The 14,707-nt window shown below is 31.9% G+C and overlaps 1 protein-coding gene across 26 annotated transcripts in view; it reads left to right on the top strand.

Moving 5' to 3' along the window:
- The window catches only part of LOC148614861 (androglobin-like), a 62,462-nt gene that overhangs the window by 19,815 nt on the left and 27,940 nt on the right, over positions 1–14,707 (top strand). For 18 of the 26 annotated variants that reach the window (XM_088589313.1, XM_088589317.1, XM_088589303.1 and 15 more), the window contains 14 exons: positions 872–974; positions 1,432–1,473; positions 4,562–4,660; positions 5,230–5,307; positions 5,948–6,163; positions 6,415–6,554; positions 6,801–6,890; positions 8,276–8,422; positions 8,733–8,753; positions 10,920–11,055; positions 11,495–11,600; positions 11,962–12,021; positions 13,326–13,441; positions 13,891–14,068. In XM_088589313.1, the coding sequence (XP_088445439.1) occupies positions 872–974; positions 1,432–1,473; positions 4,562–4,660; positions 5,230–5,307; positions 5,948–6,163; positions 6,415–6,554; positions 6,801–6,890; positions 8,276–8,422; positions 8,733–8,753; positions 10,920–11,055; positions 11,495–11,600; positions 11,962–12,021; positions 13,326–13,441; positions 13,891–14,068 (1,532 nt within the window). Of the gene's footprint in view, positions 1–134; positions 418–871; positions 975–1,431; positions 1,474–4,561; positions 4,661–5,229; positions 5,308–5,947; positions 6,164–6,414; positions 6,555–6,800; positions 6,891–8,275; positions 8,423–8,732; positions 8,754–10,919; positions 11,056–11,494; positions 11,601–11,961; positions 12,022–13,325; positions 13,442–13,890; positions 14,069–14,707 lie in introns of those variants that run through there. The other 8 variants (XM_088589309.1, XM_088589296.1, XM_088589315.1 and 5 more) reach the window with 6 other exon arrangements.

Here is a 14,707-nt window from a genome sequence, read left to right as displayed (position 1 = left end):
ATAAATATTTTGTATTTATTAGAAAATACATTCTAGAGATATTACCCTAGAAATAATAGGGGTATAAAAAGAACAAAGACAGCATTGATAAAACTAAGTACAATACTACATGTATAGGATTATGGACATCAAACAAAGACTTGTGACCATACATGAAGTCTTTATTATGACCATATGCTAAGCGGACTTTACTGTCTCCTGCCACCTGCTAATTATGATGTAGTTGACAAAACCTTTATTATAACTGTAATACTGTCTATTGATTTTTCTACCTGTTGTATTTAATGGATGGAAAATTTTATATTGATTTAGTAGAGTTACCTGCAAATTTCTTTGTGTTTCCTGTAATTCATTGCAAAATAGGAGCACTATATAAAATGGCTTAGTGATTGAATATATTCTTTAAGCAGCTTGGAGGTAAATTTCTCTACGTCTATCTCACTAGCTACATATGTATATATATACATGTAGATATAATTTTAAAAATGAAATGATACTTTGCAGGTAATTTTTTTCAGGATTTAGATGAAAAAAAAAAATATACATATATTATTTTACTAGATTTGTAATAGTTTTCTAATCTGAAACTAAAATAGTTCTCTGTGTTAAATGATATTCACAAGTACATGCTTTAAACAGAATTACTAATTTATGTTAGTTCAACATTTATCTTTTATTTTCCTAAATTGTATTAGTTTTCTTTGGAGAAAATAATGAGTCAGTGTACTTGTTGAAAAAAAATGTTTCCTTTTATTGTGCTTGTTTTGAGTAAGCTAGTATCTATGCTCAGAGGATATAATATTGTAAATATATTTTAGTTGCTACTCTGACTTTCATATATAGAAAAAACTGGGACTTTGTTTCATTTCAGAGCTGCCTCCATTGCTGCCAGTGCAGGAGGGACCAACTCTACCAGACCACAGGTGAAAATATGGCCTGAATGGACTGAAGCTGAACTGGCTGCAGAGAAATGGGTAAGATTATATGATGGACTGTGTGTATATCATAAGGTCATAACCAGAAACTTTCCTGAAGGACGTACTTGTGTAGATCAATGACACAAGGGGGTAGAACAACTAAGAAATAATAATTACTTGTCTTTAAATGCTTTATTGATGCATCCAATGAATGGTGAAATTCAAACTGTTCATGGTTAAGGTAATTTCAAGTTATCAAGGTACAAATATACATGTATTATTGATCTCATGATACCCATTCTGAGATATTTGTATGCGTTGGAAAGACTTCTAAAATAGGAAAATTGTGCTTATTTATCTTGAAAAGGAAATACTTTCAGACAATGTGTACATTGTCATGTTAATTTTTTTTTTTTGGGTGGGACTGTACTCCATGGCTAATAAAACACCCCCACTTACACGTACAGTTATCATGCCAGGGATATGTTAGCATTTTAAGAGATTTGATTTGTAGGATGGGAAAGGAGGAAAAACAGAAAAAGGCAAATCACCAGTGGTATGTTCAGCCAGTGTTTGGATAGTTATAGACTCCTCCTGTTTCCTCTTTTTATGCACCTTTTTTTTCTTTTGCCTTAGTTTGCCACTCTGTAATTCATTCAGTTATTTTCAGATTTTACAGATAATCAAAGGAACAGAGACCTGATTTTCCTTGTTAAAACTTGCAACATGTATGCTAGTCAGGACTGTTAGGTCAGATTAAATGTGACTTTATCATTTTTCACCATTCTTACTGCCTCATATCTCAGCCTAATTCCATAATACTAAAACATATTGGCAATTTCCAATGACAATATTACAGTAAATTGACTGACCTTGCCCAAAAACAAATTAACATAAGTTTTGAATGTCTTAATTGGCAAAACATCACATCTGGCTCTGTCAGGATCACTATGGTATTTTCTGTCTAAGCTTCAAAACTGCTGTTATTTTGTAAAATATTTTTGTCCATACTCATTGGTTTTAATTATTTCCTTAATAAGAAGGTAGTCTTTGGTAGAACTGTACCAGTTTGGTTAATATAGAATCTCTGTTCCTTTGTACTCAGTAAATATTGAGATTATCTTCTTTTTATTTTGTACATGACTTTCATATATGCCTTCTATTTATTTTTAGACTTTTTTTTACTTTTTGTTTAATGTAGCTTGCACATCTTAGAGTTGAATATATTTAGTAGGAATTACTGCTATACATACAATTTGTAATCACTAACATAGTTCTGTATATTTCCTACATCAGTTTTGATTAAGGCTCCTATCAACAAAAAGTGAATTAGATATATCGGAAGACAGAAGATGAATCTTAGTAAAACATACAAAAAAGCAGGAAATTCTTAATTAATTGACAAAATAGAAGATGACATTTAATTAGAAAGAGTCTGATATTAACTATTTTCTCTGTTCACAATTTATGCCTCATGATTAAGCTCTAATTTCAAGCCACCTAAATATACAGTTTCAGTAGTTACATAGCTTCATATCAAAACTAAAACTTTTCATGGTTCAGTATTTACAATATTATGGTAGCACTTTCAATCTGAATGGGTACATATTAATACATGTATTTGACTGGATTGAAGGGTTTAATAACTTCTAACTAACATGTTCTCCCACTTTTATAACAGCTTGGCACTGTAAGTATACTGTTGACTAATAATCAATGCTTCTCTGTGTTCTGTTAAAACAGTGTTAATCCATCATGTTGTGTCGTGTTGTATGACCTACTTGTGTCATACATGTATAGATCTGAACATTATTGTTCCCATATAGTGTCTACGTCTGCTGTATGTCTGCTTCTTATATAGCAAACAGGGACAGGATCATATTTAATGAAGAATCTAGACATTCTTATCTTCTAACTATTTCTTTTTACTTGAAACTTATATGTTACTTACAAAGATAATGGACAATAATGTAGCATTGAAGTTTCTGGAAAATTCATGTCACCTTCAAAGTTTATGTGTTAAGTTTATAAGACATGCCAATCATATTATTTATTAGTACTTGTAATGCCATTTGATAGTGATGTGTTGAGAAAAATAGCATTTTGGATTAAAAAAAACGTGAACTGTATATTGTTATACAGTAACTAATTCTGACATTTTTTTAAGTCTCTTAATATCAGCTTTAATGTATTTTGAACCTATGTAAACTATACACTTATCTAAACCGAACAAATTCAACAGTCCCAATGACAGGTTTTACATGACATGCAATGAAATGTAGATTGTTTCTGTTATTTTCAAAAAGGATATTTTTTTGCCTCAATACAATGCTAAATGGTTCCATGTTCTTCTTAATCCGGGCCATTAGTGCCACAGAACTTTAAAAAATACTTAAGTCAGTTTAATCTGAGAATATTCTTAACTAATAATTGGTAACTCCAAAGGTCTTGAACTTAATGATATCACAAACAGCTAAAAATATTCTCAGACTTAAGTAATTTTTTGGCAGATTGCACTTGTGCAAATCGGCTGATAGAATGGTGAACATTGGTCAGGCTGGTGAGTTGGGCATGGAAAATATTTTCTTAACAGTTTTCTCAGCAACTATAAATCACAGCCACTAGATATTTGGTACACAATTCAGTATGGGGTCTCATGTCGTGTGATGCAATTTCAGGTTTTGTCACATTTCAACTTCCTGTTTACTGACTGTCTTTTACCCATTTTTAAGTTTTGTGTTGCTGGGACCTGACACAGCACTATCTTTAAAATTCTATCAGATTGGTATTTCACAATGAAGACTGCTAAATAGTCCTTTGTTAAATATATACAAAAATACCAATTATATATATTTCAAATGTTGATATGCTGTACACGTATTTCAAGAAGTAACCTCTCATCAGCAGCATCAGTATCAAATACATAGGAGATCCAAATCCAAATATTAATTATATACAAGAAGCACTCTAAACTAAAATTATCGAAATATGTGACCAAATCCATCACCAAGAGTTTCTACCATGGTGCAGTACAAGGAATGAAGCCTTGGAGTTTTAATGGTGACCTGTATTAGCTGTTAATGGTGACCTGTATTAGCTGTTAATGTGTTTAAGATGCCAGTATAATTTTCATGGAAAATAATGAGAGTGATATTCAATGACTAATTGTTTAAGTGATACTTAATCTCAGAAAATCTCATACTTTGTAATTGAATTCATCAGATTTCATAGAAAGATATGTTTTACTGAGAATGTGTTTATTTTTAATTTCAGAACATAAACTTTTGTCATAAAAAATCTAAAAATTCTGTAGATCTTCTTCATTAATACTTTAGAGTTGTGTTGTTAACTTGCTGTAGGAATCTAAGAAACTTTTTTTACTTCAGTAAAACAAAAAGAAAGATTGATCATAAAGAAATTCATTAAATGAAATATATAGTTTTGAATTAACAGATTTTGATCTGAAAGTTCTTTCTCAAATTATATATGTTCTTTACATTAAGACTGATTTATAGAAAGAAAAAGTCATTTGTACAGCTATCTTCCAATATCTTTCCAATGACAGATAAAAAATCTTCCCTGATGCAAGACCATACTTTTAATGCTTACGGAGTTGCAATAATTTTACAATAACTGCTTTTTAGGCATCCCAGCTGTTTGATGACCCAGAAGGAAAGATTGACATGCCTCCATCTATGAAAGTGACAAGATGGGTTAGAGCTGTTGACTACATTGCAGATAAGGTTAGTCACTATGACTAGATGTTCTATACTGTCATTTTAGTTACAATAATTATAATATTGATAACTCACCTGGACTGAAATGTTCTATCTAATGTTATTTTGTGAGTCAAAGACATGATGATAAATATCTCTGCTTAAAATATTTTGTATTATTCAGTTTCTTTAAAATTCAATGATGTAATAAAAAATATTAATTAGTTTCAGCTCTTAATTATTTTTATTTAATGAAGTGATTATTTGATTCATCATTAAACATTAATGTATTGATGTACTTTTCAGTTACCTTTCAAAAATTGATATACTGTAATCCATTAAATTTTTTCTGGTAACTTTATTTTTGCAATTTTCATGGTATGACCTGTAGTGCATAAATTAAAGCATCATATATATTTTCTTCGAAAAAGATTCTAATATGATTAGAGGTTTGATCACGAATTTAAAGCTGTGCAGAAACTGTGATAAACAGACAGCCTGAAATTTCCCAATTTACAGTATTTATCAGTTTATTGAAATTTATTGATGTAAAAGTTTCATTAAGTAAGATAGACTGCATGAATTTATCTTTACAGACACCAGTAGTAGTTGACCCTGATGGAATGGCATCATTTGATCTTATCCAGGCCAATGAACATATACATGAAAGTGAGGTAAGTGTATGTCAAGTTATCATAAGGATGGTAAACTTGTTGCTAGATTTATTACCCAAGGATAAATATTTTGTGGCTTTAAAAATATTGTATGACACCAGGGGAAATATTTTGCATGGGTAAATGTTTCCTTAGACAGGTATTGTATCAATTAAAACAAGTTCTGTAAATTTCATGAAAGATTTTTGGGACATCCTCAAAGTAGTCAGATTAATAAAATCAAAAGCCATTTTTAGCATTTGAACTACATGGAGTGTCTTTACATGCCAGCACAGAAAGAATTGTGTATACCTGGTGCTTCTGGGAAACTTTTCATCTTCAACCTGTGACTTTATATACCACCAGAAATCATGGGAATTCTTGCTGATTACATGACAAAAGAGCACACACATATCAATCTCATTACTGTGCAGACACTGTCTATGATTTAAATTCATTTTAGGACTGAAAAAAAAATGTGCTAGCATTTAAGGTAGCTTGTTTCTCTTATTACCGGTATATTCTACATGTACATGAGGACCATTGTGTTCTGTGCGGAAACTGTCTGTTAGGGTTTGTTTTGGAAATTAAGGTTTCATTATTGAGAAACAATGTTAATTTAGTCAACTTAGAAATTGCTGATAGTTGAAATCCCTTTCAGTTGATGAGATACATTATCAGCCAGATTTCTGCTTTATGGGAGATGAGTTTACAACAGAATCCACCAACAGAATCAGTTGATCCAGCCATACCTATTGAGGCCCTTGCCCACTCCTGGAGACCATGGGAACATATCTTCACAAGTAAACCACAGAAGGGACCACATGTACCACAATACAGTGCATATGGCAAATATGTTGTCAAGCTGTACTGGATGGTAAATTTTGATTTTCCAGAGGAGTTTAATTTAGTTAAACTGTAAACAAATTTATACATTTAAGCTGCATTTAATTTACATTTATTTAGTTATTCTAACATAATACAATGTTGGTTTAGTAACTATCTTTTATTAGGGCTTATTTTAAGTCCTTAAACATCAGACCTTGTACATGTACTTGTTTATCTCTATTTGAATTAATAGTACATCATTTGTGATGCTCTTTTTAATGTCTGTATGTCTGTTTACAGGGTTGCTGGAGAAAGCTTACTGTTGATGATTCCCTTCCATTGGATGAGAATGATCGCCTCCTCCTGCCAGCCACAACAATGAGTCATGAGCTGTGGCCAATGCTTCTTACTAAAGCTCTAATTAAAGTTGCCTCTCTGGAGTATGTAACTGACTAATGGAACCATAAATTGAAGAAATAATAATAATTATGTATTTTTTGTTGTTAAAATGCTTTTATAACTTTTCTTAGAAAATTAGTGAATTAGAATATGTTCTTTCATTCAATGACGTTTTGTTAGACAATAATTTAATAACACATGGAATTTGCTAATGATTGATAATGTTTGAATGTGAGACAATGGTCATTCTTATAGATATTTGGTTATATTATCTGATTTTTTTTCAGTTATGCTGGTGGTAGTAGTAGCAGTGAGTTTGGTGATACCAGTGTTGTACAGTGCCTGACAGGCTGGATACCAGAATCTATCCCTTTGCAGTAAGTTATCTCCCCTTCAATATATCATTGTTGGTGATGGGCAGTTATATTTGTGATTTATTTCAGCCTTATTTTGTTCATGTACAATATAACTTTCATTCACTCTTTAAAATGTTGATTTCAATCTGTTTCACTATTAAATGATGGTCAAGGCTTTAAGTTGTAGGTATGAATGAAAAATATACAAACCTTTTAGGTTAACTTTAGCCATATGTGCTGAAGGTTTTTATTTCAATGATAATGGGAATTTTGCACTAGTAAAGTATAGATGGTTCTAATTTGTTTCATAATAAATAGTATATATATGGTGAGGTTATCATTTGAATGTTAAGACTTTTTCAGTTTTTCACTATTTTCACCACATATAACCCTGCACTTCGTAGAAATTAACAAATTTTTAAATCACAATAATATATGTTGATTGAAAGATTCAATGACAGCCCAAATTTACATGTACTGTATATTTAGTTTCCATTGTTAGAAACTGAATTTTCTGTCAACACAGACCCATCATAATTTTACATAGACAGCACTGTACATTTTAAAGCAACTTGAGCCAATTTCATCTTAGACCTGCTTGGTTTTACATAGACTTGGTCTGTAGGTCTACTGCTAATTTCTTTCACTGAGTTTCTATTTTATAATACAATTGCTATATACATGTAATTTTTTTTTTGGAAATGTATTTATTTATGTAATACAAATGTATAAGATATTTTTTCACTGCATATTCACTTCACTTGGTTGTTCAACTTTGTTAATCTAACGTTTTGAGCATTTTATAACATTAATGCAAATTTTAAGTTTAATGAAATAATCAAATTTGTAAAAAGAAATGCCTCTCTCTCTTCATGTTTTTTTTTAATAATCATATGTGAACCAAGTACTTAACTTTGACCTGAAGTATAGAACTCATGTAGTACATGTACTGTTATGGTCTTGTCATACACTATACAGAGACTGCTAAATATAACATTGTCACAGAAAGTAACCTGCAATCGTAAATTAACTATAAAGAATTCACTGGCTCTTTTACATCTCTTAATAGGGTGCTTCATTAAACCTATAAACACTTTTCTCATGTTTTCTTTTAAGCTACAAAAAAGTAAAGACATCATCCTCAACAATATTTGAAGGAGCAAAATGTTTTTGAACAGGTTCTTATGCTAAATTATCTGAGAACAAAAATTAATATTATTGGCCTTTTTGTTTCTCGGTTATGTATGACATTGTCATAAGAGTTTCACAAAGAGTGGACCTGAATTTCAATATTTATCTATACAGTAAAAGGTTGAACGACTGTCAGTTATTTCACACTTAATACATATCTATCATAATCTTGCTGCCTCACATTTCACTCTGCACATGTTGCATGTATCACGCAGGAGTTTCGTGTGGTCTTCCTCTGACACTGGTTCGCTAGTGCCCGCTAGCCAGGTGCTGGACAAATATTTCCAGCTAAGTTCACAGTCTAAGGATGGGGAAACTCCTCGTAGGGTAAAGAGCGCTACTGATGCTTCACAGGTTGTCAGGCAAGGATTCTAGTTTTTTTTGTGTAACAGTTGTGTGATTGTGTGTTTTAAATGTTTGTTTTTGGTAATTGGTTTTCCCCAATGATTTTCTGTCTGTAGAAATTTTGAGTTTGTGTATGTAGAAAAGTTTTATTTAGTTCAATTTATGCACAGATGTATAAAAGAGAAAAATAAAGCAGTTTTCAGCTACTATGACATTAATGTGTAAAGATTTCAAAACTAATTTTCTTTGAAAAAAAATATGACATCAATTTTGCACTGTCAATTTTATTTTTTACTTGTTTAAGTATTTGTTTTGTTTTTACACTAGGTTTTTAATGTCACAAAAGAGGTACATGTATAAGCATTTTTAGCATGCAGATTTGAGAAAAAAAGTGATTTTAGAATGTAGGGTCGTCACAGTGTTTGTAGAAGGCATGAAACCATAGGCACAATAAAAATAATTTTAGGTTGACATTAATAAGCATGTGATAATTTCAAGTTGTCTGTGTTTTTTGTTTGTAGGGTTATTAGTTTGTAATTAGGCCCTTTTGGCTGAGAATGAGTGCCTAGAACTCCTTAGAAATGCCATTGACCTTACAAAGTCTAGGCATTTATCTTAATGCTTACACCTTTGTATCTGCTTCTTACACTTCCTAATAACTGATATGCTTACCGGTAGATGTATATATGCCTTTTGTATTTAATAAAATCCTACTTTCATTGAGTTCTATCTTTAAATGTGACTACCTTATATGAAATATCACTGGCTAAATTAGTTCTCCGTGTTGATTTTGCCTTGGTTAGTTTATAGAACGTTATGCCTTGCAGTTGTGTTAACTTGAAGTAGTGACTAGAAATTATTGCATGATGGATTATTCCATTTGCTGACATGGATGTTTGAATTATGTGGTATAAACCATTTAACATCCCCTATCATGAGAATGATTATGTTTTCTCATTTGTAGTATTAAGTAGCACTCCAGCTAAGGATCATGCAAAATGTGATTCATATGTAAAAAGCCTATTTTTGATATTTTGTTTGCAATGTCATAGTAAACAGAAATTAACATGTAGTTTTTCATATAACCAGTGCTCTTAGGAGATAAAAATTGTATAGAATGCACTGTAGATTTCATAATTAAGGGAGATAACTCTGTAAATGACGCTGAAATACAATAGAGGTCTCACTTACCACTTCCGGGTCAAATGGCCACCCCCCTATGTAGTACCAAAAACACACTGAACCTAGACATATGCATTGTAAGTGCATTATTTGTGTGTATTATGATTAAAAGTAGTCAAAATGAAGCTGAGAATGTGTACTTCAATATCATATATGTAATTAACTACAAAAGTGTATGAATATTGTTTACATGTGTGAGTAATTTGCCTCCATGCTGTCAGTTAGCAGAACAGGTAAAAATGTGGATTTTCAGTATTATTTATTCAAGTAAATTTTGTGAAGAATTTCTACTATCATCGTACCATTAGCATAATGATTTTGGAAGCCTTATTTTCCAAGCTTCGCAACGGTTTGCAACTTTAAGATGTTATTTGTCCTGGGAATTCACAGTGAGACTTTGAAAATTACTTTTTTAACATGTAAAGTAATGGAAAAGTTAGAAGTGGTTAGTGAGACCAACAGAATCTACTGGATTTTCAATGTTGATTTTCTCCTAACAGCAGACAGATTTGAATGAATAATTACACATTTCATAGTATAGACCCATAAAACGACTTAATTACAAAAATAAAAAATAAGTAGCCTTTTTTTGGTTGTATCACATTTTTCAGATTTTGCATGATTTTTACAAAGACAGCTACTTAATTACTAAAAATCTTCATTGCATGTATCATGGCATTGACAGCAATAATGGATACTAAAGCTCAGTTTGTAGTTGAAATTTTCAACAGAAAATTTTTTATCAGTAGTTATTTTTAAAATCATTTTAGAAGAGATAATACTTTGGTTTCTTATTCAAGCTCTAAGTTTCAAACTGCATACAGTAGCAGTAATGTGATGTTAAATATCTGCTCTTAATCAAAAGCAGTAACTCAATTGTTCTAAACTACCTGTATTTTGAGACCACCTTAGACCTTCTGAAAGTTAGTGTAGGCGTGATGGTGTTAGTTCTGTAATGTTGGAGAGGGTTTTATGATCTGACTTGTAACTTCCATGTTATAATGGTTTTAGCTATTTTACAAATGTACAGGGCAAGTCGTACAATGTAGGTCTTTATATCCTTCATATTTTAAAGATACTTGGACATAGATTTTCTTCTTCAGGTTTAAATAAAGCAAAGTAGTAAAAGTTTCTGATACTTCCACAGTCTTATGTATTACTTATTGATAGAAATTAACATCTATTTACAAACCTTTTTATTTTATAATCTATTAATCAGTTTTTAGTTTAAACTTTTTACACGTTATAGAAATGGAAGAACAAATTTGATATGATCAGTTAATATTTGCCACTTGGCATTAATTAACATTCACCTGCTTTCATGTGTTTTAGGTATGGCCATATAAAAGAAGTTTGGGACTTATTGAAGGTATCTTTACCTGAGTGGAAACTGCCATTACAGGAATGGGAGAAGCAACTGCTAGAACAGCAAGAACTTGAGAAGAAAGGAGAGGAAACAACTCCTTGTGTTAGTATAAATTTTTAAACTATTTGATGTGTTGAAGAAAAAATAAGCCACATCCAGTATTTACAAACAAACCAAAATGCAAAAAAGGTTAAATAATTCTAATACCTCCCCACTTAACAAGAGTAGGTGTATTAAAGATGAAACTTGAAATGAGGATTAGGAATTATTTGACAAATTTAAATTTATTGCCTTTCACAGGTGTTTGGAAAATTAGAAATAGAAAATCAACCTTCAAAGTTAACAAATTGAACAAATGTAACTGTCCTTGGACTAAATTCACTTGCTGAAGATTAGGGAGTTCTAGAGCCTGGAGCCATGTGGCGGTTTTCAAAACTTAATGTGCTGTTTAAATCAGTGGAGTAAAAAGTACATCTTTTTTTTTCATGTTTACATAATTATGGACATACATGTATAATATTGGTCAATACTGTAATTGTAGGAATTGGTAAAAGAAGACAAATCAGAAAAAGATGCTGCCAGTAAAACTGATAAAGATCCAAAAGCCAAAGATGGTAAAGAAAAAGGCAAGGACGAAAAAGGAAAAGGTTAGTCATATATTACAGAACTGTGCATAAGGACAGTGCTTGTGGTTGGCAAAGTTTGAAGTTCTTAGTTCATTGATTGCATTTGACCTTGTAAGTTTTTAATTGTAGTTAGATAATTTGTTTGAAGTTTGAATTTGTGGTTTGATATCACCATGAAAACGTTAAAAAAAAACTTCATGAAAAAAAAAAACTGTTATTTTACAGGAAGAAATTGAAAAGATGTTTTTGGCAAACCCAGAATTAATAAAAATTTTATATGTTTTTTCTGGTTAACATAGTTGGATTAGATTTTTAGGAAATGTTGTGCTGTAGTTTCAGATTTGTTTACATGTTAATAAGATTGTTGATTGTGTTTATTCAGAAAAAGGAAAAGACAAAGACAAGAAGGATAAAGACAAAGATAAGGACAAAAAAGGAGACAGTAAGTTAAGGGCACACACTTGTGGTAGTGATAGACAAAAAAGGAGATAGTAAGTCAACAACAAACACTTGTGGTAGTGATAGACAAAAAAGGAGATAGTAAGTTAACAACAAACACTGGTGGTAGTGATAGACAAAAAAGGAGATAGTAAGTTAACGGCACACACTTGTGGTAGTGATAGACAAAAAAGGAGATAGTAAGTTAACAACAAACACTTGTGGTAGTGATAGACAAAGTATTTTCTTTTGCGTATAAACTTAAATCTTGACCATATCATATCCCCACTCTAATGATTGATTATTGGGGTTTAACGCCCGAGCAGCAATATTTCAGCTATATTCAGGGGATGAACATAAAATGGATGATTAAATGATGATGATGAAATGGAAAAGGAGTGGGAAACAAGGTAATAGGGTTGACAAATTTTGATTGCCACTAGAAAAAGGGAGGGATGGGTCGGGTTGGGCAGTTCAGCCTCCTGTGATGGAGTGCAAAGGTTCCTACTCCTATTGAATTCCACTGCAGGGTTCTTTAACGTTCAAAGAACATTGCATCTTTCCCAACACGGTGCACCACTATGGTTTGCAGTCAGGTTTTTCGTATTTTAGTCTGACAAACCCCGCATGTAACACGCCAGGGGTACCCCATTCCACCACCTGGGGCACACAACCCAGTTACTCTGTGGGCAGAGCGCCCAATCCCCAACTAGGGTTCTGAGCACTATTTAGTCACCTTTTACGACAAGCTTAGCACTGCTGCAGGCCTATTCTTTTGACACCTGGACCTGCATGGGACCCCACTCTAATGTATTGTTCATCTGTCCATTACACATTTTTTTGTCACAGATTCTCAGCTTCTAATGGAGGGAATGCTTAGATATTTGTTATATTGCTTTCTCATGATGATTTGTATGTTGTCTCCCCATTTCGAATCGTTTCACATCTACTTCCTGTTTATCGATCAACTTTGTAGTTTTTTAGATGCTGCATAATGGAAATTTTTGTAACAGATTTCTCAGCTTCTACTGGTGGGAATGCTTAAACATTTGGTATATTGCTTCTGCATGATGGCTTGCACTGTGTCTATCTTTCCCAGATTTGACTGAAATGGTTGATTTGGGGTATTCTAAGTAGGATATAGCATGCAACATCTTCTTGTTGTAGGTTAAGTAATTATGATAAGATGCATTTTTAATCAATTCTTCTGAAGTCCAATCTGTCATAAGGGCAAATTAAAAAAGGTCATGGTTACTTTTATGATCTGTCAAATTGTATCATATTTAAATGAGTTCTTGAATTTTACAGAAGAGAAAACATCCCTTGAAGACAACCAGTTTCCAGAGAAACCAGAAGTTGTTGTATTTGCCACATACTGGAGTCCATCAAAATATCCAGTTAAAGTCTCTGTCATGGGAGAAATGGTATGAAATCTACAAACATTGTCAAAATGAGTACTGTAAACATATCAATTTTCTATCAAATAAATATATTCGTTGGTATCAATTTTCACAGTTTCAAGAAATAATGAGCGTTATATATTGTTAAAAAATCCTTTCTGCTGGTACAATTTTTCAAGGTTTTCTATCCACCACAAAAGTAGTGAAAATTTATTTACATTTACAGTATTTTTTAAGGATATGTTCAGTTTTATTTAGCTGTTTTTTTCTGTCGCTGTGGGTAAAATAATGAAACATAAATGGTGAGTTCCTTTATTGAAAAGTTAGAATATTGAAGAAGTAACTGTTGCATACATTAACATTACAGCATTTAGTTGTGTATGTAATATTAAAGTGTGATTTGTGTTTTTGACTTTTGAACTCTTATCAAATCACTCATTATTCATAAAACGTTTCTGTTCATACAAATTCAGGCTAATGCTAGTGAAAAATTGAGGCAGAATGGATTATCACATTTATATCCACACCCAGTCTGCATCACTCAGACTCGTTCCTGTCCCATGGAACCTCCTCCTCCACCAGAGAAGATTCCAGCCTGGAAACTGATTAGACCAAGAAAGAAGAAAGTTACACCTTCAGATGAACCTGTTGGTGAGTAAATACTTCATACACATGCATGCTGATTATTTTACAGTGAGTAAGATAACTCGTTTCAGGGGATAGAGTTGGTTTTCTTTGAATTAAACAACCTTAGATACTTAACTGGACTAGAAAATTCAAAATTTCTTTTATAGGTATTTGAATCTATGTCTAGTTAAGGAGGTAGACCTGGGATAAGGGACACAACTCTTACAAATCATTGAAACGTTTGTATTTAGCATTTTACATCAATCTCATGTAAGCATCAAATTAACTTGGATTGATTTCATTCTGTTTCAAATGAAAGCTTGAAAGGCTTTGGAGAAATTGAATATGATACAAACACATCACTGATTTCAAGAGTTATGTCCCTTACCCTAGGTTTACCTCCTTAAGTCTCTTTCTCAGTGGCCGAGTTAACTACTTGAAGGCATTTTACCAGATACAGGTTATTGAACTGTTTTACTCACTATAAGGCCAAACAAAAAATAATACATATAGTTCCAGTCATCTCTTTGAATAAAATAGGGTAATAGGTCGGAAAATTATTTTTTTTATGTTTTTATTTTTTAACTCACAAGGTCTGCTTGAAATGTTGCAAGATCTTGCAAGAAAAATGCCTTAGTGTTCCATGAAAATATTAGTTACAAC

Source organism: Perna viridis, chromosome 6, assembly GCF_037379345.1.
Source record: "Perna viridis isolate PV_CMFRI_1.1 ecotype Kerala chromosome 6, ASM3737934v1, whole genome shotgun sequence".
NCBI classification, from domain to species: Eukaryota; Metazoa; Mollusca; class Bivalvia; order Mytilida; family Mytilidae; genus Perna; species Perna viridis.
The sequence above is the reverse complement of the archived record's forward strand: the minus strand, read 5'-3'. Positions and strand labels throughout refer to the sequence as shown.